At 34.7% G+C, this 23,756-nt stretch overlaps 2 protein-coding genes across 2 annotated transcripts in view; one reads left to right on the plus strand and one right to left on the minus strand.

Moving 5' to 3' along the window:
• LOC306850622 (formin) overlaps positions 1-5,453 on the minus strand; it is a 97,227-nt gene extending 91,774 nt beyond the window's left edge. The window contains exons 1-2 of the mRNA XM_079386344.1: positions 5,386-5,453; positions 2,180-3,592 (exon numbers count right to left, since the gene is read on the minus strand). Coding sequence (XP_079242470.1) covers positions 2,180-3,461 — 1,282 coding nt within the window. The 5' untranslated portion in view covers positions 3,462-3,592; positions 5,386-5,453. The remainder of the gene's footprint in view (positions 1-2,179; positions 3,593-5,385) is intronic.
• Positions 5,454-9,505: 4,052 nt separating this feature from the next.
• Positions 9,506-23,756, plus strand: part of LOC306850645 (ryanodine receptor 3) — a 174,514-nt gene continuing 160,263 nt past the window's right edge. Inside the window, 1 exon segment of the mRNA XM_079386378.1 lies at positions 9,506-9,616. Within this exon segment, the coding sequence (XP_079242504.1) occupies positions 9,569-9,616 (48 nt within the window). The 5' untranslated portion in view covers positions 9,506-9,568.

The following is a 23,756-nucleotide window of genomic DNA, read 5'->3' on the forward strand; positions in this document are numbered from 1 at the left end:
ATTATAATCATTTAGAAATAAACTATGTCTCCCTTTCTCTTCTAAGCAGAGAGTGTTTCAGGTTCATAAAGCTGTCATGTGTGATCAGATCAGCTCAGCACTGGACTTTATTATCCTGCAGACTTCATGCATCTCTTCTGCCTCAAGCAAACAGAGTCTAATAAGTCTAATAGGCGATGATCAAATCATATATCTGCTGAATTTAGGCTTGAATTAGAGGAACATCACAGAAAGGGCAGATGCTTAATGGGAATTCTTTCTTTTCTGGTCAGCGCAGCCATGAGATGCAGTTTACACGCTTCTGAAGTCCTGCTCCAGCAACAGAGGGTTTAATCCTGCTAATGTCTGGGACTTCTGAAGCGACCCAAAGCAGAACAACAGGAGGAAGGTGCAGAGCAAATTATGTTCATGAGAGCGGCAGCGCTGTTTGAACCTGAGAGCTGACCACCGGCTTTGATCTTACTGAGATCAGGACTGGATTCTTCACACACACACACACACACACGGAGAAAATTCAATAATGGATCTCTGGGAAAGAGGGCTGGGAGGCCTGAGTCACATGACAAGCCTAAGAAATCAGAATAAACCTAGACAACTGAGATTAATAGCAGTGAGTTTGATTTCACAAGCATAATTCCCAAATTACTCATTTAGGATATTAAAACGGGTAACACTGCACTATAAGGTTCATTAGTTAACTACATTAGTAAACATGAACTAAGAATGAACAATACTTCTACAGCATTTATTAATCTTAGTTAATTTCAGCATTTACTGATGCATTATTAAAATCACAAGCTGTGTTTGTTAACATTAGTTAATGCACTAACATGAATAAACAATGAACTGTATTTTTATTAACTAACATTAACAAAGATTAATAAATAGTGTACTAAATGTAGTGTTCATTGTTCGTTCGTGTTAATTAATACATTAATGTTACCTTAAGACGTTGTGGGAACATTATTTTGAAACGTTTCTAAAACATTGAAATCTCCAGTTTTCTTGTTGTGAATATAACGTTATTTAAAGGTTACAAAAATGTTTCCACTGACTTTATTTTCAACCAAAATATGTTATTTAAACATTAAAAGAACATTACAATGTCCAGTTTTCTTGTTTTTACTTACAACGTTCATCAAGTAACAAATAACATCATAAGAACATTCCAAAAATGTCATTCTAAGAATGTTTTCACAATATTATGAGAACTTTATTTTTATTAAAATATAACATTATTTGAACGTTTATTTGTAATATTCTTAGGACAATAAAATGCATGGTTTTCTTTGTGATTACAACATTATTTAAAGGTAACTAAAACATTTCTTAAATGTTCTACTAATATTATTTTTACCCAAAATATAACATTATATGAACTTTTAGTTGTAAATTATTTAAAGGTGACTACAATGTTTCTTAAACATTTTACTAAATTTTATTTTTACGCAAAATTTAACGCTATTTAAACGTTTATTTGTAATATTCTAAGAGTGTTAAAATTATTTAAAGGTGATGAAAACATTTCTTAAATGTTCTACTAAACTGTATCTTTACCAAAACTATTATTATATGTTATTATGTTATTTTAATGCTAAAAATGTTTCTTAGGACCTTCAAGTACAAATAACATCATGAGGACGCTCCGAGAATGTAGTTGTTTTCTCTTAATGTTATAAGCATGTATATGAAGAGTTTCGTTAGAAACCCAGCCGTTTTTCTCAGGCTCCTATGTGTACGTTCAGTATTTTAACTTTAATGTCAATACATTTCTTTCATTGCCATTAAAGTGAAATGACTGAACATAAACATAGGAGCCTGAGAAAAATTATCATTTTAAAAGAAAATTTCAAATATTTACATGTATTTCATATAATTGATATTATTTATAAATATTTTAAATGTATAAACTTAACATATTTTTCTTAAATATATACATGCATGTGTGTGTATTTATATAAACATAATAAATATACACAGTACACACACATATATTATATTTAAGTTTTATTTTGGATGAGATTAATCGCGATTAAACGTTTGACAGCACTAGTTTATATTCATATATTTATATTATATATAAATGTAACATTTGTCTTAAATATATACATAGATAATACATATGCACAGTACACACACATACAGTATACTATGTAAACACAAACTTTTATTTTCTTACCTGAGGCCATGGCACTCGATGTACTGGCTCCATTCAGATAGAAATGATTGCTGAGGTTCAAGTCTAACCGTGTGATCGTCCGACGGTTGCCGTTTTTGTCGATGACCTCTGTGGCGACTTTGGGCTCGTCTCTCGAGGAGCGTTTATTCCCATCATCCTCCTCAGGAAGCAACACAATCCGGTGGTTCATCTGGGGACTCGGGAGCTGAGAAGACAGAGGTGATAAGACAGGAGACATGCTCTGGAGACTGTTGGCAGGAGGATAAGACAGATTGAAGACCCCAGAGAGAGAGCTTGATGTGGGGCTTCTGCTCCAGGGACGAAGGTTAGAGCTTCTAGAGTTGGCGTCAATGGAGGGTGAGAAGTTAGATCTGGTTTTCTCATTGTCCACCTGAGTAAAGCGCTTGATCTCTTCTTGCTGGTGATCCAAGCTGGAATGAGATACAGGTTCCTCTTTGGAAGCCGTATGGTTTTGTTTTGTAGCCATTTCATCAATTCTCACGTCTCTTTGATTGATTTCCAAACTTGGTTGACTTTGTTGGTTTCCTTCAATATTCCTCATTATCTCCTTTTGGACACATCCATGTTGGTTTCCCAAGGGTTTTTTGTACTCCGAAGTGAGTTGGCTATCAAACTCCAACAGCTCTGCACAAAGATCCATTTCGGATTCAAAAGAACGAGGTTCTTCCATAAAATCCCACCCATCGTTTGCGATCTGGAAGTGTTCCTCCATCGGAGGAAAAACCTCGCTGGAGATGCTCACATAAGAGCCTGATCCTGGAGTATCTATGCCAGGGATGGAGATTGCTTTCGGAGAAAACTCGGATGCTCCACTTTGCACCTTTTTCTTTATCTCTTCAGCGCTCTTAGAACCCAGCTTCTTCAGCTTACGAACTCTTAAAGCTGCTCTCTTATGCTCTGGGGACGGAGAAATAGTGCTGTTAACATCACCTCCGAGATGTTCCCCATATCCTTCCAGAAGCTTTCCATCTTGGTTGCCCATCTTAATCCTGTGTGCGCAGTCACTGCATAAAGACAGGAGGTCTGTCAGCAGCTGATGGTGTTCTGCGGCGAGCCAGTGGAGCTGCACGACCGCTCCTTTAGTCGCCTCGCAGTAATACTGGCCTCTTTGTTTAGCGTCTTCATCTTGAGGCTGGACTTCCCGAGGGGTTTGGCCAGCTCGTGAGAAACCTCGGGACTTCCTCGTTGGGAAGTAGAGACTGATGAAGCACAGCTCCTGGATGGGTTTGTACAGACGCAGCACAGTGTGCGTGCCTTCCATTACGGAGGCCTGTTTTAATTAGTCACACTCCTAAATTAAGTTGGCGGTTGTCTCGTGGGTCTCGTCTCGAGTCGGGGACGGCCCGGGGTGGATTGACACGGCGGGTGTTCATCATCGGGGCGATCGAAGGCCTGTCAAAATGACGGAGGCTTTTAGTGAGACATAAACACTCATAAATCTGTTTTAAGATGCATGTAGACTTGAAGAGTTCAGATGCAACAGCCTCTAAGTACGTCTGACATTTTTCATAAAATGAGCATTTCTTTCTGGCTGCTATATATAGGTTTCTATGGTAGTACTGGTACTTCTGAATGGGTTGAGGCTGGGATTTAGTGCATTTGAAGGTTAAAGTACTTGATGAACATATACTATGTGTGGAGAGCATTCACTCAGTATCTTCATCTCATTTTTGACCAAGATGGCTTTTAGAGGCTTTTGCATTGGAACTGTTCAATTGTAAATATGCAACAGATTTTTATCTAAAAACCTTATTAACACACACATTTTTGCTTAGACATAGAGCTTTAAAATCCACAACAATATCAAAAGTTTCTTTAAATAATATTTTTGATTCATAGCCATTACAAATAGGTTTTAAAGTTATCAACAAGTATTAAATTTGGCTTGCACACTGAATTATTTTAAAAAGACAAAAAAAATGTGAACACTAAAAATGTTTTTTTTTTAAGTTGTCATTTTTGAAAATTAAATTATGATTTTTGGAGTACGTTTTACAAGAAAATGCTATTTTAGTCTTTCTACTTCATATTTAATTATATGCATTAATTGCTGAATCTCTGTAATTATTTGTGTAATTTACTAGCAATTTCTGAGTAAATTTGTTCTTCAGAGAATTAAATTAAAAATAATATTTAAAAGTAACCTTTGTACAATCATAAGCAAATATTGTCATAATCAACAGACATATCTTGTAATATTTCACTGTAAGACATGTTTACAGGCCAGCAAATAAACTGTGGAGATGCTTTGACAAAATATCTATGAATCCACATTGACTTTGTCTGCAATTTCTAAGTAAAAATAGTTTCTACATAATTTTTTGTTCAGTGTACAAAATTAGAAGTCATTTTTAAAAGTAAGCTTTGTAAATATCATTATAATGAACATATTAATCTTGTAATATTCCATGCATCGTAGCCGGGGTCTTACAACTGTTTGCCAGACATGTTTACAGGCCAGAAAATAAACTGTGGAGATGCTTTGGCAAAAATATCCATGAATGCACAACTAACAGTGGGTCTATTGATAATGTCATTCAGTACGCTTTTTCCTGCTAAAGCCTTTGAACTGTATGCATAATTATTTAAATACGCAGTTGAGTGAGTAGAGCACCCTTCATCATGAGCCTCATAATAATCAGCCATCACACACACACACACACACACACACACACACTCATTATAATGACACTTTAAAATAATGTGAGCTCATGCAGAAGCTGCTCACTGCATTCACTTTCACTATGTCCCTTTAAAACATGACATGACAGTTCAACAGTGATCAAACCCAAACAAACCAGTATCTTATATTGGTGCATTATAGGAGCGGTGCATTGAATAATCTGTACTATATTGAGCATCATTTATTATGCAGAAAGTTATTTTTGCACTGCTGCATCATTGATGCTTTAAACATACACTGCATTTCGCACAGCCACGCGATCACTTTGCATTTAACAATGCACCTTTAATGTTGCTAAAATATGATTACGATCAACTGCATTTGCATGACCTTTTCATATCTATAATAAAACATGGCATTAAGTTCGGCGTCTTTTTTGCTGCTGTTCGTCCAGCAAATAACACGCGGTATCTCATCAGCATTAACACATAATTTCAGCCTAAATGAACGTGTTTGATTTCTATAATCGAGTGTTATTTGAAGTTAATCGTGTTGAACTCACCCATCTGAGGCGCATGACGGATCCGCGTCTCTCTCTCGGAATAAAGTGCGTTCTGGAGGACAGCGCTCTCAGCCTGTGATTGACAGGCGCGCAGACCAATCAGAGGCGGCGGCGTTTGTATCCGCGGCTGTGATTGGTTGGCTTCAAGGCGGCCCCGCCCCCATCAGAAGTGTGTCATACAGCAAGCAGCAGTGCTGCAGAATGTCAGAAAGACAGCAGTATGGACTTAAAGGGGACAGAAGAACCTCTATCTATCTATTAAATAATTATATAAACGACTAAATATCCCCACAAGAATAATAAAACTTGAAAATATTTGAATGAAAATGAAACGCAGAAATGTTTGTGTGAGGGTTAAAAGAAGATTATCTCATTATAAATCAATATAAGTCAACAGAAAGTTCAAAGAAGCTAAATGCATGAAGAATAGAGCGGCGTCTGAATTTATGGGAATATATGAGAGGGGGGGGGGGGGGCATCATTGGGAGGCTAATGACTTTCACAAAGTGTTGATTTAGTGAGGTGTTTGTGTGCTCCTGAGTTTAATGATGAAAAATACTTTAGTAGATCATTTTTACACCATGGCAGGATGGAGTTAGGTGCGCCAATTTTAATCAAACTTCAAATGGTTTTCTGCGGAATTGGGCTTCTTTAAAGAGATAGTTCACCCAAAAAATGAAAATTCTGTTATTAATTACTCACCTTCATGTCGTCCCAGACCCGTTAGACCTCCGTTCATCTTCAGAACACAAATTAAGACATTTTTTATGAAATCCGAGAGCTCTCTGAGGGGCCCCGAGGGGGAACTGCGATTTCTACCGAGGGGCCTGAGTGAATATACTGTCCAGGGGGCCCAGAAACCATAGAAAGACATGAAGGTGCGTAATTAATGACAGGATTTTAATTTTGGGGTGAACTATCCTTTTAAGACTGTTGCCTCGGGTTGTTTATTATGTCCGGTTGAAGGGAAAACATGATATTTATCCCCTGGAATGTGAATTGCACCGGGAACCATACCACAAACGTGTGTTTAATCCCCGGAACGCGATTTTTTACCGTGGAACCTCTCTCAAAACCCGATCGGGCTAGTTTTGATAGGACGGGATTTATCTGGCAACCCTGCGTGACGGACACGCGCATCACGCGCTTTACTGTTCAAACCGAGGCACGTAACTTACAGTATAAATATTTACACTTACTGTAATATCTTGAGATGTCTTGATGTTTTGTGACTAGTAAATCGTAATTTGTTCAATTATCATTATGATAATCTAAAGAAAAAAAAAACATAAATATTAAAAGCCTACATATAAATATACACCAACTTTCATAAGAGCTCGCCATACAAGAGCGTAATATTGCTGCCAGTGTCTGGAGAAGTCCTGTATAAACACACTATGGGTTTATTGTAGTAACAGTAACTATAGTAACTGGATCTTGGCTGATAAAATCTCTAACTTTCAAAAGAAAACAATACACATAATGACGAATATGAGTTTATATCACAGATCAACTTCATCACCCAACCATTGCATTTCATATCATATGCAGTTTCAGCTGAAATAAGAGACTGTTGGCTTTATGAGTAGATGTATATTAGGACATATCACAGTTAAAAAGCGTCCTCAACCATTAAATCAAACGCTTAAGGCTCGTTGACACTGAGAACTCTATACAGATCATGATAACACTGTCAGGTCCTCCTGAGGCTATCTGCACACTGATATACTGTTTTATTATATTATTTTAATCTGTTATAGCTGGATAACTGGAAGAAAAAAAAATGTATCTAATGTTTTACTGGCATTATTAATACATTTAAAAAAGATGTTTATAATGACCCAACAATAATAAAACATATTTTTAATTAATTTAACAATGACTTAATATGATCACTTCATGTTGGTTTACATGTATATCTTTGCACTGGCAGACGATTTTATGCAAAAAAAAAAAAAAAAAAAAGGAATTAGTTGAGCTACAGGGAATACCTCTATTTTTATTTATTTACTTCTATTTCCACATATTTGATGTTGTTTTGCAGTCACACCACCGCTAGGAGGCAGCAGAGGATCAGATGTCAAATTATGGTTTTACCTGCATTGGCCAATGCTTATGTTTTAATTGAAGTAATAGCTTATTAAATTATTTAACAGAATATTTCCCAATAAACTGCCACTAATGTATTTAATTAATTTATACAAATATCTAGTTCTGAGCAAATCAAGTTAAAAAAAGTGTAATAATAATACTAAATATAAAAACATGGGACCCTGTAGTGTATCATATGACTCATATCTCACATAATTGATTACAAAAAGTGATTAGAATGACATGAAACCAGCAAGAAACAAGCAACACTAAAATATTTCACATGCATATGCTAAGACATTAGAAAATAAAAAATCTTCTGGTTTGCATTTAACATAGTTTCTAATAAACCTGGATGATTTTAGGTTGCTTCAAAAATAAAATAAAAATATCTGCTAAATACATAATTGTAAATTCTTCCATCCATCCATTCTTCAAACTGCTTATAGGGTCTCCGGATATATGTAGACCCTAAATGTAAAACATTTTTTAAAATTTTTGCAGGTTAAAAGAACAAGCCTTCATCTTCAAAACTGTCAGCAATGAACGATCAGATTCGTTTTGAAGCAGAACTGCAGCTTTGTCTCTAATATTGACATGAAGAGTCACATTTGCTGTCAGAGCAATCAATCCTACACCTCACTTTGCATTGCTTTCTTTCAAATCCATCACTTCATGTGACATTTCAAATGATTCATCCCTGTATTCTGGGCTGTATTTGTTAACATAGACATAATTAGCTGTTTATCTTCTGCAGTTACAGCCCATTGTGAGCCTGACATCATTTCACCAGTGAACAGAGCTCGATTAGTGTGTGTGTGTGTGTGTGTGTGTGTGTGTGTGACCTTGAACACAGCAGCAGGCTCTATACAGCGTCCCAGTTATCTACTTTACTCACTGCATGAAGAGCCAAAGTCACTTACCGGCTTCTCAAAGAAGAGCAGACACTGAGCTCTCATAGTTTAGGGAGACTGGGTCACACAATCTGTACGGTTTACAGACACTGGGCACTTACACACATGCTTGCTTTCTATAGCAATTAAATAACTCCATCATATGACAACAAAATGTGTTCAATTAACTCCATCTTACGGTCAGTTAAGCTCACTATATTAATATAAATATTATCTATGTTTTTTTTTTTTAAATATGCAACATTCATTATTTGTTATTGAATGCTATAATAATTAAAATATAATAGTACAATAACAATAATAAAATTAATATACAAAATGCTAATAATAAAAACAAATTCAGGCAGCAAAGTTCAGCTTTTTAAAAATGTTTAGGCAAAAACAAAAACATAATCAATTTATATACATAATAACATAAGAGAAGCAACCACATTAGTGTTTACATAAGAAATATAATAAATAAATAGATGCACATAAAATAAATAATAATAATATAATAAATATAACTATAAAACAATAATTCAGACAGAATTTTTTACTTTTTCGTTATATTTCGTTTACTTTTTTGAATTATTTTTTTATTTAATGCTAGACAAATAATTCTAATACATAACTAAATAAAAAATACATACAGGCAAATAAAACAATAATAATAATCATAATAATTTTGCATTTAAATTTATTAATTTATCGGACGCTTTTATCCAAAGCGACTTACAAATAAGCAATAATCAAGCAATAATCAAGCAATTTATCATAAAGACGCAATAAACACAATAAGTGCTAAATAAATTGTTCAGACGTCATTAAGGTTATTACAAGCTAAAACAGGGAGTGATTAAAGAAAGTAAAAGCACAGAGGATTTTTTCTCACGAAGTGCTGACGGAAAAATAATAATAGGAAAAAATAATGAATAAATAAATGTATAAAACAATAATAAATAATAAAGCGGCTCAAAGTTTTACACTTCCGCGTATTCATTAATTTTTTTAGTTAAATATTTTTTTTATTTATTAGAAACTATAACAAAACAGAAACATATCCAATACTTCACCTGTGTATTAATATGAATATGCGCCAGGCAGGCGTGACGTCAGAGCCGAAGCCCAATGCGGTTGAAGTGGACGCGTTGATCGGAGCGGCGCGGCGCGGCGCGTCTGACGGAGCTCGGCTCATCATGGCTGAAGCAGGAGACGCGGAGGATGAGATCCAGTTCCTGCGCACGGTGAGACTGCTTCTCTGTCAGGATATCTCTGATTTGTGTGTTTATCAAACACTGGTTCAAACGCGTTATATCGTGCGCGACGCGCCGCGAGACGATCGCTTCATTATAACGCAGTGGCGTTCAGTCAGAGATCCGCTTGATTATTAATAAACCGCTGATTATTGTCATGCACTTTGGTGTTTAATTGATGTGGGCAGATGATTAACGAGAATGAAGATTTTTCTTTGTGTTGTATTTGACACATTAAGCTCATTTACTCTCGAATTAATGAATTATGAGCTGTTCAATGTGACTAGTTAACATAAGTTTCATTTGATCTAAGACAGCTGGTGTGAAGCGCTAGAAATTCAGGTTGTTATGTGTTTATTTTGTATGTACACGTTTATATATGTGTATGTATACATGTGTGTCTCTCTCTGTGTGTGTGTGTGTGTGTGTGTGTCTCTCTCTCTGTGTGTGTGTGTGTCTGTGTGTCTCTCTCTGTGTGTGTGTGTGTGTGTGTGTGTGTGTGTGTCTCTCTCTCTCTGTGTGTGTGTGTGTGTGTGTGTGTCTCTCTCTGTGTGTGTGTCTCTGTGTGTGTGAGTGTGTGTGTGTGTGTGTGTGTGTGTGTGTGTCTGTGTGTCTCTCTCTGTGTGTGAGTGTGTGTGTGTGTGTGTGTGTCTGTGTCTCTCTCTCTCTCTGTGTGTGTGCGTGTGTGTGTGTCTCTCTCTCTCTCTGTGTGTGTGTGTGTGTGTGTGTGTGTGCATGTTTATGTGGTTTATGAGGACACAAATTTGTATAATGACATGGGTATGACAGAGGTATTACAATATGAAGGTGGTTTATGAGGACACTGCCTATGTCCCCGTAATTCAAAAGGCTTAAAAAACATACTAAATGGTGTTTTTTTGAAAATCTAAAAATGCACAAAGTCTCCTGTGAGGGCTAAGTTTAGGTGTAGGGTTGGTGTAGGGCAATAGCACACACAGTTTGTTCAGTATAAAAACCATTACACCTATGGAGAGTCCCCATAAACCACAAAAACCAATGTGTGTGTGTGTGTGTGTGTGTGCTGTGTGTGTGTGTTCATATGTTAAGAAGCCAGATTAAATTCTAATGAATCGATGTCAAGTCTCTTATTTATACATGCATATATAAATACAAACGTGCATGTGTGTGTATACAGCATGGATTTATACAGTATGTGTATCTAGATGTAAATATGTCTCTCTCTTTCTGATATATAGTCAGATATCTGAAACAGACTTTATTAGTAATATTTGTTTTATATGAATTGAGTTTTGACTGAATGAGATGCACATGAAATGATTGTAAAACAGATGCAGTGTTGAATCATGTGAAGTGAAGTTCTTGGGATGTTATATAGTGATTTTAATTGCACATCAAATTCTGTTTAAGCACCATATTCCAGTTGGAGACATATTCTAAATATGATATTTATAGCCTTCTTGTAGTTCAAAGAGAAGATCACAGCACTAACAATGCCAAGGTCGTGGGTTCGTTTCCGAAGAAAAGCATGAACATAAGCATAAAACTAATGTAAACCTAGAGCGCAGTGCAAGCTTTTTTTTTAAATGATAAAATCATTTGTTAAATGCATCAATGCAAATTCAACACAGTGTTCATCAACACTCTTAAAAATAAAGCTGCTTAAAAGGTTCTTCACAGCGATGCATAGAAGAACCATTTTTGGTTCCACAGAGAACGATTCAGTGGTGTTGTGTTTATGTTTTTGTGTTGTGATGGATTCACTGCAGCATTCAGCACACAGCTGTCTTTTTCTCTCTTTCTATCTTTCTCACTCAATTTTCAGTTCAATATGTGCTTTATTGGCATGACAATTGTTTCTATGAATGGCCAAAGCATAGTGTTTACATTGAATCTAGAACAGATATATATGCAACAAAACATGCATTTATATACATTTCAAAAGTAGAACAAATCTACATTTTAGAATTCTATGAATTCTAAGAGGAATTACTTCTCTTTGTCTCTCTCTCTCTCTCTGTTCCTCTTCATGAACTCTTCACAGCTCAGTCTGTCTGTCTCATGCAACTCATTTCCATAGTCGTGTCTGCTCCTATATACTGTATTATTCTGTAAATGTGTATTATAGTGAGCTTTGGATCAGTGATGATGATGGTGTTGCTCTTCATCATGTCTGATCAGTGTAATGTGCCGTGTGTGTTGATGTAAACCGCACACAGCTGTATGTCAGATAGTGTAACTCGTGTCAGATGTGTTCATTTGTGCTGCTCACTGTATAGCTTCTGTTATTTATTCAGTATAAATAGATGCATGGTAATTATATTTCATCATAAGTTTGTGAATTATGTGTGTGTGAGAGAGTGAGACTGTGTGTTTGTAAGAGTGTGTGTGTGAGTCAGTATGTGAGAGTGCATGCGCACAAGACTGAGTGTGTGTGTGTGAGAGTGAGACTGTGAGGGCGTGTTTGTAAGAGTGTGTGTGTGTGTGTGAGAGATAGAGTGTGTGTGCACGTGCATGACTGAGTGTGTGTGTGCGCGTGTAAGAGAGAGTGAGACTGTGAGTGTGTGTTTGTAAGAGTGTGTGTGAGAGTGTATGAGTGTGAGAGTGTGTGAGTGAGTGTGCACGTGCATTAGAGTTAGTGTGTGAGAGTGCATGCGCACAAGACTGAGTGTGTGTGTGTGTGAGAGCGAGACTGTGAGGGTGTGTTTGTAAGAGTGTGTGTGTGTGTGTGAGAGACAGAGTGTGTGTGCACGTGCATGAGACTGAGTGTGTGTGTGCGCGTGTGAGAGAGAGTGAGACTGTGAGTGTGTGTTTGTAAGAGTGTGTGTGAGAGTGTATGAGTGTGAGAGTGTGTGAGTGAGTGTGCACGTGCGTTAGAGTTAGTGTGTGAGAGTGCATGCGCACAAGACTGAGTGTGTGTGTGTATGAGAGCGAGACTGAGGGTGTGTTTGTAAGAGTGTGTGTGTGTGTGAGAGACAGAGTGTGTGTGCACGTGCATGAGACTGAGTGTGTGTGTGCGCGTGTGAGAGAGAGTGAGACTGTGAGTGTGTGTTTGTAAGAGTGTGTGTGAGAGTGTATGAGTGTGAGAGTGTGTGAGTGAGTGTGCACGTGCATTAGAGTTAGTGTGTGAGAGTGCATACGCACAAGACTGAGTGTGTGAGTGGGACTGTGAGGGTGTGTTTGTAAGAGTGTGTGTGGGTGTGTGTGAGAGACAGAGTGTGTGTGCACGTGCATGAGACTGAGTGTGTGCGTGTGTGAGAGTTAGTGTGTGAGAGTGCATGCGCACAAGACTGAGTGTGTGTGTGTGTGAGTGTGAGACTGTGAGTGTGTGTTTGCAAGAGTGTGCATGAGAGTGAGTATGTGTGTGTGAGAGTGTTTGTGTGCATGTGCATGTGTGTGTGCACATTCGTGAGACAATGAGTGTGTAATAGTGTGCATCTGAGACTGAGTGTGTGCATGAGAGTGAGTGTGCATGCATGTGTGTGTGAGAGTGTGTGTGCATGTGCATGAGACTGAGAGTGTGTGTGTACATCTGTGTGTGTTTGAAAGTGTTTATGTGCTTGTGCATGTTTGTGTGTGTGATTTGTAAGACTGAGTGTGTGTGAGAGAGTGAGACTGTGCGTGTCTATAAGAGTGTGAATGTGAGACTGAGTGTGCATGCGTACATCTGTGTGATTATGTGCATTCGTGAGACTGTGTGCGTGAGTGTGCATGAGACTGTAAGAGTGTGTGCGTCTGTGAGTTGATGTTTTGTGTGTGTGTGTGTGTGTGCGCGAGACTTTAATTGGTGTGTATCTGTAAGTGCATTTGTGTGTGTGTGTGTGTGTGTGTGTGCATTTGTGTGTGTTGTGAGGTGCAGCATCAGGCTGCAGCAGTAAAGTGTGTGTGAGTGTGCGTGTGTCGTGTGTTGCATATTGTGTGTGTGTGCATGTGTTTGTATGTGTGTGCATGAGACTGTGTTTGTCTGTCTGTGTGTGTGTGTGTGTGTTGTGCAGTGCAGCATCAGGCTGCTGCAGTGAAGTGTGTGTGTGAGCAGCGTGGTCTCGCTGCAGAAATAACTCCCTGTTCTCTGTCTGTCTCTCCATACAAACACAGTATGGATTGATTTCACTCGGTGATTGTCTTTGTTTGTGGTTGTTTTTGGTCTTTCAGTCTGAATATCTGATAAACACATAAACTCTTTGTATTTCTTCTTGTGGACGCTGCTAATAAACAGCACAGCGAGTGTTTCCCCGGTGAATGTCTAATGTGAACTTATTTATTGACAATATTCATGAAATTGAAGATAGATTTGGTAACATTTTACTTAAAGCCTTTATGTATTATTTACAAAGGGCATAATGCATAATTATTCATAATTGGCATTGTAATAAATTATATCTTGTCGTAAATAATTATAACCAAATTTAAAATGCATAGTGTAACAATGAATTGATAAGTGTTATAATGTATTAACTGTGGTTACTATTATTGATGAGATGTACAATGCATTTTGGTGCATAAGCAAAGCATTAAAACTACTCTTATAATGCATTATGCATAAAGGCTTTAAGTAAAGTGTTACTATAGATTTTCTTTTAAATGAATGTAGAATATCAATTTTATTTGTTGGATTGTTTTATTTTGACAGTATGATTATATTTACTGTCTATTTACATAAAATTAATATTAAATATTAAAATTATATATAAAAAAAGAATAAAAATCAAATAAAATGTTATTAAATTATTAATAAAATATAATTAGATAAAATGACATCAAAACAATGTCATAAGATAGTATGCATAATAATAGGCTTAATCTTCTTCATGCATTTTTTTTTCTCATTTTTGAGTTAAAATATAAACAGGACATGTTGTTGATGAGATTCACCCTCAGAGCATGGAAATATTCTGGTGTCTCTTTTACATCACCTTCAGCCAGTTTACCGTGATTTACTGTCTCTATGTGTTTGTGTGTGTACACCTGTGGCACCTGTAGTTTATCTCACACACACACACACACACACACACACACACACACACACACACACACACACACACACCTGTTGTGTTGTCTGTGATGTGAATCGCGTCTGATATCAGAAGAATAAAGACACAGCGTCTGACGAGTGACATTCAGACATGCTTCTGTTTATCAGACTCGCTCCTGCTTCATGGACAGACAGATAAGAGAGAGAGAGAGTGTGTGTGTGTGTGTGTGTGTGTGTGTGAGAGTGATAAGGCCACTTCAGGACAGAGTTTAATTCAGTGTGACGGATCTGTGCCCGGGAACCTTTTCATCTTGAATGAAAGTGTAACCGCTCAGGATCAGATCTGAGCTTCATTTGCAGCAGACACTAGCAAAAGACTTGGTAATACAGTGTTTTTTGGACATTTACCATGGTATTTAATCTAAGGCATAGTACAATCTCAGGCTTTTTGTAAAGTTTTTTTCCATCAAATGAAGTGCAACTAGATTTTCAATTCAATTCAAGTTTATTTGTGTAGTGCTTACGATCCAAATCGATGCAAAGCTGCTTTACAGAAAATGTCAGTTTCTATTTGAAGGTTTCTACATTATATTTAGTAGCAGTTCATCAGTGCTGGAGGCTGTGTTTGTGGTGTTTACGTTTGTAAAAGCCTGTGCTATTGATATTCAATTACTAATATTTCATGTTTTCTGTTACATTCAGTTCTTTTTCTTAAAGTCTTAAAAAGCAGCTTAAACATGGTAAGATCTGCCTGTTTGACTGTTGTATTTTATTAAGATATAGTCGTGTATGAGTTTGTGCATTGATTCTTTATAATAGATCACCTTTTTTTTCTTATTTGTTGAAATCATGAAGCATCTACAGTTTAACAATAATCTATTTTAATGCAATCCAGAAAAATAAAATAATTTGAAAAAGTTTTTGTTAATCTTTAGGTTAACCTTTTTTTCTGGATTCCAATCAGTCTAATTAATAAATCTTAAAACGTATTCAATTCAACGACAAATTATTAAAGTTTATTAAACTTTTTATAAAATCTATTTTATTTTGTCCTAAATTCAGTTTTCTGCTTCAATTTTTCTGGATTCAGTTTTAATGGCTAAATTAAATTTTAGAAATTAAAAAGCATTTATCATTAATTAAAATCATGAAGCTTTAACAATTTATCAGCAGTTTTTTTTTTTTTTTTAAAGTTTACCAAAAATGACATTTTATGAAATCTGATTTATTTTATATTTTCGAAGTACCATTTTATTTTCTCCCAAATTCTATAGATTTATTTTCTAGTTTCTGCTTTGTCTAATGAATTGAAATCATACAATTTGACATTTATCTTTAATATGTGATGTTTTTACAACACTATCCTGATGCTCAGAGGCTTGTGGCCGTATGTTTCTATATTACTCATATTCAGTAAAGCACACACGCATGTTTCAGTGGATCCTGATTGTGACGTATTACTGTAATTTAATCTGAAGCATTGTGTGTCTGTCAGGGATTGTTCAGATGGACAGATGAACACACACACACACACACACACACACACGTACGCTGTAGACAGTGTGTGAATGTCTGCTGTAATAAGTTATTGATCCACTAAATGAAGAAATGTGCTCCACTATTGTAAAGCAGCTCCGCTCAGCGCTGACACGACTGTATCAAAGGCTTTTTAGTCAAACACACACACACACACACACACACACACACACTCACACACACACACAGCAAAGATTCATAACGTATGACTCAAAACTAGTGGTGGGTGATGTAAGCAAAAAAATATTAAATTAATTCACGATATTTGTAATATCGATCTGTTCAGTGACGGTCTTATCAGACTGAATCCTGAGTAAAAAGTAAAGGTTTTTATTTTATTTATTTTTTGTTATTTTTAACTACTCATTAAAAGAATTGTTTTAATTGTTTAAATCGAGTAATTTTGTTCATGAATCAATATTTATACAAATTTCAATAAATCTAATTTATTTTGCTGTTTTGCTGGAGATTACGAGAAGAGCTGCGATAAACATTATTTGTAACAGTTTAAACTAATTTATCACAGTTTAACAGATTTGTTGAAAAATATAATTGTTTTTTTATAATAAATGTATATATTGTTTTTTCATGATATGATTGTAATGTATAATAATCAGCGTGATTATATAGCTACACACAATTTTCTGATTATATATCAGTATGCTTAATATATATATATATATTTTTTTAAGTGACTACTACTACCAAAAAATAAATAAAATAACTACATAAAACAAATGAATAAATAAAACTATAGTAATATTTCACTGTAAAACATTTAGAATCTTTAGGGAAAATGATCTAAAAAGACTATGATGAGCAGATCATGTGTAAATAAACGCAGTGCTGCACTTTACTGAGACACAGAGTAATATACACTTATATACAATATAATATACAAATCATAGCCTTACATTACACCGAGTCATTTGGGGTTTGTTGTGCCGTAGTTTTTTTCACACACACTCCCACGTACAGATTTAATTGATTTCTGCAGTGACTGCTCTAAACACCAATGTTTCACAAGTGTATACTGTTACATGCTTATCCGATAGCTCTTATATTTCCTATATGGGTTTATGTATATGCTTTATGTTTTTTAAGATGAACTGTTTTTCTAAGGCAATGTTAGATTCCTGTCGTAGCTATGCAAAGCTTCAAAAACAGTATCATGGCTATTAAACTCTATCTTATGATTTTAAATCTGTATTTAACCTCAGAATGATTTTAAAGTGGCCGTGCTTCAAAGGGAACACTGCATGCCTATTTTCCACGAGTTGGTATGATTCTTTAGGGTCTTCTTGAAATGGTCTCAGTGGTCGTGAAAAACCACCCTTTTTTATCTCGTCAAAAACAGCTCTCGTTTCGGTGCATATCTCTTTACATGCTAATGAGCTCGGCTCACCCCGCCCCTCTCTTCTGTGGAAGAGCAATCATAAATCATAAATATAAAGTGTGAGACTTCTTCTTCTGGAGGTGCAGCTGGATCATGAACAATGGGTACTGATCCATCCTTGAGTTTGAACTTTCTATAGCTAGACGTCTGATGTCCTGAATGTCACTGATGTGTCTGTAATGCTGTGGTTGTGTCTGATCCAGTGTCTCTCCTCGTTCACTAGGTCATCAGGATGAGATGCGTCGCCTACTGAGGGCACTTACTCTTAAAGCTGCTGATGTTTACTGTGCTGAATGAAATATCTGCATGTCGTAACTCACGGCGCAGAGTAAAACGCAGCCTGAACCGGTTTAACTCTGTCATCAAACTGCTTATGAATCTGATTCATTTCTCCCAATGCTCTTATCTTTCTGGATTTCGTTTTAATGCTTCAATTACATTTTTGGATCTACAAAGCATGCATAATTAATTAAAAACATGAACCCTAAAAATATTTAACAACAAAATTATTCAAATTTTACAAAAACGGCCTTTTTATGGCTCCATGAATCCGTTTTATTTTCCCAGAGTTCCATTTTTTCATTTCTAATTAGTTGAAAGTCTACAATTTAACATCTATTTATTAAACATTTTAAATTCTGTTTTTTTCTTTTTCATTTCCTTTTTGGATTCCAATGTAATGGTTGAATTAAATTTCAGTAAAAAAAAACATAATTAATTGAAATCTTGAAACTTATGCAATTATTACAAATTATTAAAGCTTAACAAAAATTCAATTTTATAAAATGTTTAATTGTTTCCTAAATTCGGGTTTTCTGCTTTAATTTTTCTGGATTCTGTTTTAATGGTTAAATGAAACTTTAGCAATTCAAAAGCATGTATAATTAATTATTAAAATAATTAAAATCGTGAAGCTTTTACGGTTTACTTTTACCATAAATTACTTTTTATGAACTTTTTTTTTCTCCAAGTACCGTTTTATTTCCGCAGATTTTTTTCTGGATTCTGCTTTGTCTAATTAATTGAAATCATACAATTTATATAATTTAACATAAATATATTAAAGTTTAAAAACTACATATCATGAAATCAAATTTCATGTTTGCCTTTTTTCTGGATTCTTTTTTTAGGTTAAATGTTAATCAAAAACACGTCTAATCAACTGAATTATTACAAATCATTAAAGTAAAAAAAAAAAACACATTCATTTTAATAAAATCTGTTATTTAATTTGGTTTTCTGCTTTAATTTTTCTGGATTCGGTTTTAATATTTAAATGAAATTTTAGCAGTTAAAAAGCATGTATAATTAATTATTAAAACAATTAAAATCGTAAATCCTTTACAATTTACCAGCAGTTTTTTAAAAGTTTACCAAAAATGACATTTTATGAAATCAGTATTTTTTTTTTTTTTTTTTTTTTTTCAAAATCCAGTTTTCTTTTTCCCAAATTCTGCAGATTTTTTGGATTCTGCTTTGTCTAATTAATTAAAATCATAAAATTTATATAATTTTAAAAAAGGTTTGTTAAAGTTGAACAAAAACTAGATTTCATGAAATGCTATTTATTTTTCCCAAATTTCATTTTTCAGCGTTTATTTTGGCAGAAATCTGCAGGAAGACCTCAGTGCTTCTTTTTGTTGACAACAGATTCATTATGAATTTGGGAAGATGTTTGTTGCACGTATCTCATTGTCACATGCCTGTAAATAAATGAATAAAATGTTACTGAGCAGCTGAGGAGTAACAGTGTTTCAGTGCAGCTTTGAATATACATGCAATCCGTGCGTGTTTTAGAAAACATAGCATTCTGCAGTTTATGTACTAATCGTTTTTTGGCCATTTTGCTATTTCAATCATCATACAGTAACCAGCAACACCCACCGCTCTCTCTTCTCATCGGAGACATGAGATGCAGCGCTAAGCAGTCTCTCGCTGTCGGTGCTTGTAATGATTTTTGCGTCTTTCTCAGACAGTGCAGACGTGTTTGCTGCATTAGTGCATGCCTCTATTTGATCGCGTCACGTCATTGTTCGGGGCATATTATTCTGTCTTTTTGCTCGTTCAGTTTTGGAACATTTGGTGCATCCCTAGAAGTACCGTCTCAAATGATTATGTAGTGTCATTTTCTTCTGATTTTGAGTCATTATCTTGCTGTTTTTGAGCGCCTGTGGAGCTGAAATAATCCCATAATGCAGCAGCAGCTGATCTCTTCCTCTGCTGACATTTACAGTCTCAGTTTCCACAGAAACCTGTCTCTTCCAGAGCCGCTGTGAGCCAGAAGCTCCTCAGATAACCAGGATCTTCTCCAGCAGATGTGTTTAGTGTGTGATCTGTGGAGTAAAGCCCCGGCTCATTTCATTTCATTTATTTGATTTAATCAGGGACAATGCACATTAATAGTACATGCAATATGTCAAATGCGCCAGATTTAGCCAACACTGGGTAATTTTCATGCGTAGTCCCTTTTGGCAGGTTGATGTTAAGGAAATATAATATATTTTAACAAAATATAAACAAAGAATATTAATACACCAAATTAAGAACAAGGAGAACATATGAAAACAGAAGGAACAAATAAACTAAGAATATTGAAACACAATTAATAGAATATTTTATATATATATATATATATATATATAATAATAATAATAATAATAATAATAATATAAAAAAAATATTATTACATTTTTATAAATTAAATTTTTGTACTTTTTTGGTAATTTAAAACGCTATTCTAATTGTTGAAATCATAAAAATGGAATTTAACAACAATTTAATATTTAACAAATCAAATTTTAGGGCTGTATGAAATTAGTTTTTTCTGAATTTTGTAAATAGTTTAATTATAGTTGAATAATCAAAATGCATATCTAATCAACTGAATTCATAAAACTCTTAATGGTTTGACAGCACTAATTTATAATTATAATATAATCAATAATATTAATGATGAATATTATAAGCTATTATTGTTAAATATTCTATTTTGTGAATTACCTTCCCCTGTGCACTAATACATTAAAGTTAAATAAGTTAAACTTTAGTTGCAGACTTTAGATTTCAATAGCAGTCTTTTTGTGCTTTTGTTCGTTCAGATTTGCCAGATTCCATGTTGTTGTGACTGGATTGTCTTCAGACGGTCATTAGTCTGTGTTTAGTCTGATCTGAGCGCGTCTCGCTCCAGGAACAGACTGTTGGCTCAGGAACGGCCGGCACCTGCGGCTCTAACACTCGGTTCTGCCCTCTAAACCATGCTTTATAGAGATGCTCCTGTCAGAGTGTGTGTGTGTGTGTGTCGTCTGAGAGATGCTTGTGCGGTCAGCAGTGTGTTTAATGAAAGAAAAGCGTTCCGTCAGCTTGTGTGTTTACAGTCGGGGATAAATGCAGACGCAGTGTTTCAGAGAGAGATGTTGCTCTCAATAAACCTCCTCCAGCTCTGCTCTCAGTGTGTGTGTGTGTGTGTGTGTGTGTGTTTGACAACTGACAATATAGATTAATCCATCTGTGGTTTGATTAGCCGATATAAATTCTTACATTTCCAAGATTGATCTTTTAGTCTATGCTGTTGTGTTTTTTCATTATTTGTAGTGCACCTGCCATCCGGTGTTATTTTAGCATTATTTCAATACTTTTGTTATTGTTTTTTTTTTTTTTTCATTTAGGCTAAATAAATAAAAAAAATCTAATTTTATGTGCTTTTTGTCATTTTTATTAATTAATTTTTTTAGGTTGAATTTATTTTTTATTTTATTTTTTGTTTTTATTTCAGTTTTAGTCTTTATTTATTTCCAGTTAGTAATTTTAACTTAATTATTATAGTTAGTTATCAAGCCAAATGTTTTTATTTTTAAGTTTGAATTTTATGTGGTTTGTAATTTTTTTTTTTTTATTTCTTGGTTGATTTTCTTTAATTTTTTTAGTTTTTATTTCAGTTTTAGTCTTTATTTATTTCCAATAATCGCAGTAATCTTTGGTACTTTGTTGCTTTTGATATGAAACAAAGTGTCAGCTCTCAAATTCTGTCAATTTCAAATCAAAGTTTATTTATAAAGCACTCTAAAAACCAAAGTGTACAACAAAGTGCTGTGCAATTGTACAAGTAAAATAAAAATAGAATACTGTAAGATATACTGTACAGTATACAATACAAGAAAACATGATTATAAAATTAGCGCATGACTGGTTTTGAATCTCATGAATGTACATATTCATTATATGTTTACTTTAACCTCATGGTGTTGTCTTTATTATTTAATGTCAATTTGTATAAATCTGTATAAATTTGTATAAATCTTATATCATTAAAAGGTTTATATAAAGCTGCCCTATACGTGCAAAATTAATTATATATAAATTATACATGTATATTTAAATTAAATATATTAAATTATATTACACTTTTACATATATTATAAAAAATACATTATAGTATTTTATCTTTATCTTTATCTAGTCTTGTCTTTTTTTTCTAATTTTATTTTTATATGGTTTGTATGTATTGTAATGTTTGTTGAATATAGAATATTTGCCTTGAAATGACAATAAATTTAAATGCAGCCATTACTGTAGAAACATTATGGAAATCCTGTAGCTCAAACAATATAAAATCACCTGGCAAATGCATAAATACAACTGTATCTGGTTTGTGATTCCTCTTTCCTTTGGGAAATGACCTGGATTCCCCAGACAGACATTTGCTGCTGATGCTGATGCAGTGATCAAGTGCTTTTCATTTGTTTTAGTGTCTACTGAAGCATGCATATGTTTTGATCCTCTGGCTGTATTTCATTTGCATTTATTTATTCATTTAGTAGATGCTTTTGCCCAAAGTGACTTTTATAATTGAGAATAAAACAGGCAGAAGTGATTCATCTAAACTCTGGATCATCACCGGATGGATTGCATGAAATATACAGTGCAGGCAGTTTGACGTTTATTTGGTCTGTAAATGAACCATTATGTTCATTATAGTCTCGCTCTTAAACTCGTGTTTGTTTCTAAATGTGAGTCATTAAAGTACACGGTCACTTCAGTCTCGTTACAGCCACTCATCTCTTCCTCTGATGTTTGAGCAAACACTTAAAAACATGTGCAGGCCTGAATTTAGGATTTTTAATAACGTTTTTAACATAAAATAAAATGTGTCAGTCATACATAAATGAAACAGGTCAGATTTATGCACTTTAAATTTATTATGAACTATTTGCATCTGTTTGATTTTATTTAATCTTATTTTGAGAATTAATTTATTCAAATTGTTTAGAATCAGCATATTTCTTTAAATGTATTCTGTCATTTAATAAAAAACAAATATAAAAAAGGTAATTGTGATTTTATCTTACAATTCAGACTTTTTTCTCAGAGTTTTGAGAAAAGTCCGAATTGCGCGATATAAAGATCGTATCGCGTGATATAAAGATCGAATTGCGCGATATAAAGTCTGTATTACGCGATATAAAGATGGAATCGCACGATATAACGATCGAATTACACGATATAAAGTCCAAATTGCGCGATATAAAGTCCGAATTGCACGATATAAAGACTGAATTGCGCGATATAAAGTCTGTATTACGCGATATAAAGACTGTATTACGCGATATAAAGATGGAATCGCACGATATAAAGTCCGAATTGCACGATATAACGATCGAATTACACGATATAAAGTCCAAATTGCGCGATATAAAGTCCGAATTGCACGATATAAAGACTGAATTGCACGATATAAAGATGGAATCGCACGATATAAAGTCCGAATTGCACGATATAACGATCGAATTACACGATATAAAGTCCAAATTGCGCGATATAAAGTCCGAATTGCACGATATAAAGACTGAATTGCACGATATAAAGATGGAATCGCACGATATAAAGTCCGAATTGCACGATATAACGATCGAATTACACGATATAAAGTCCAAATTGCGCGATATAAAGTCCGAATTACACGATATAAAGTCCAAATTGCGCGATATAAAGTCCAAATTGCGCGATATAAAGTCCGAATTACACGATATAAAGTCCAAATTGCGCGATATAAAGTCCGAATTACACGATATAAAGTCCAAATTGCACGATATAAAGACTGAATTGCGCGATATAAAGTCTGTATTACGCGATATAAAGATGGAATCGCACGATATAAAGTCCGAATTGCACGATATAACGATCGAATTACACGATATAAAGTCCAAATTGCGCGATATAAAGTCCGAATTGCACGATATAAAGACTGAATT

The sequence above is a fragment of the Barbus barbus genome (genome assembly GCF_936440315.1).
Source record: "Barbus barbus genome assembly, chromosome: 30".
NCBI lineage: Eukaryota > Metazoa > Chordata > Actinopteri > Cypriniformes > Cyprinidae > Barbus > Barbus barbus.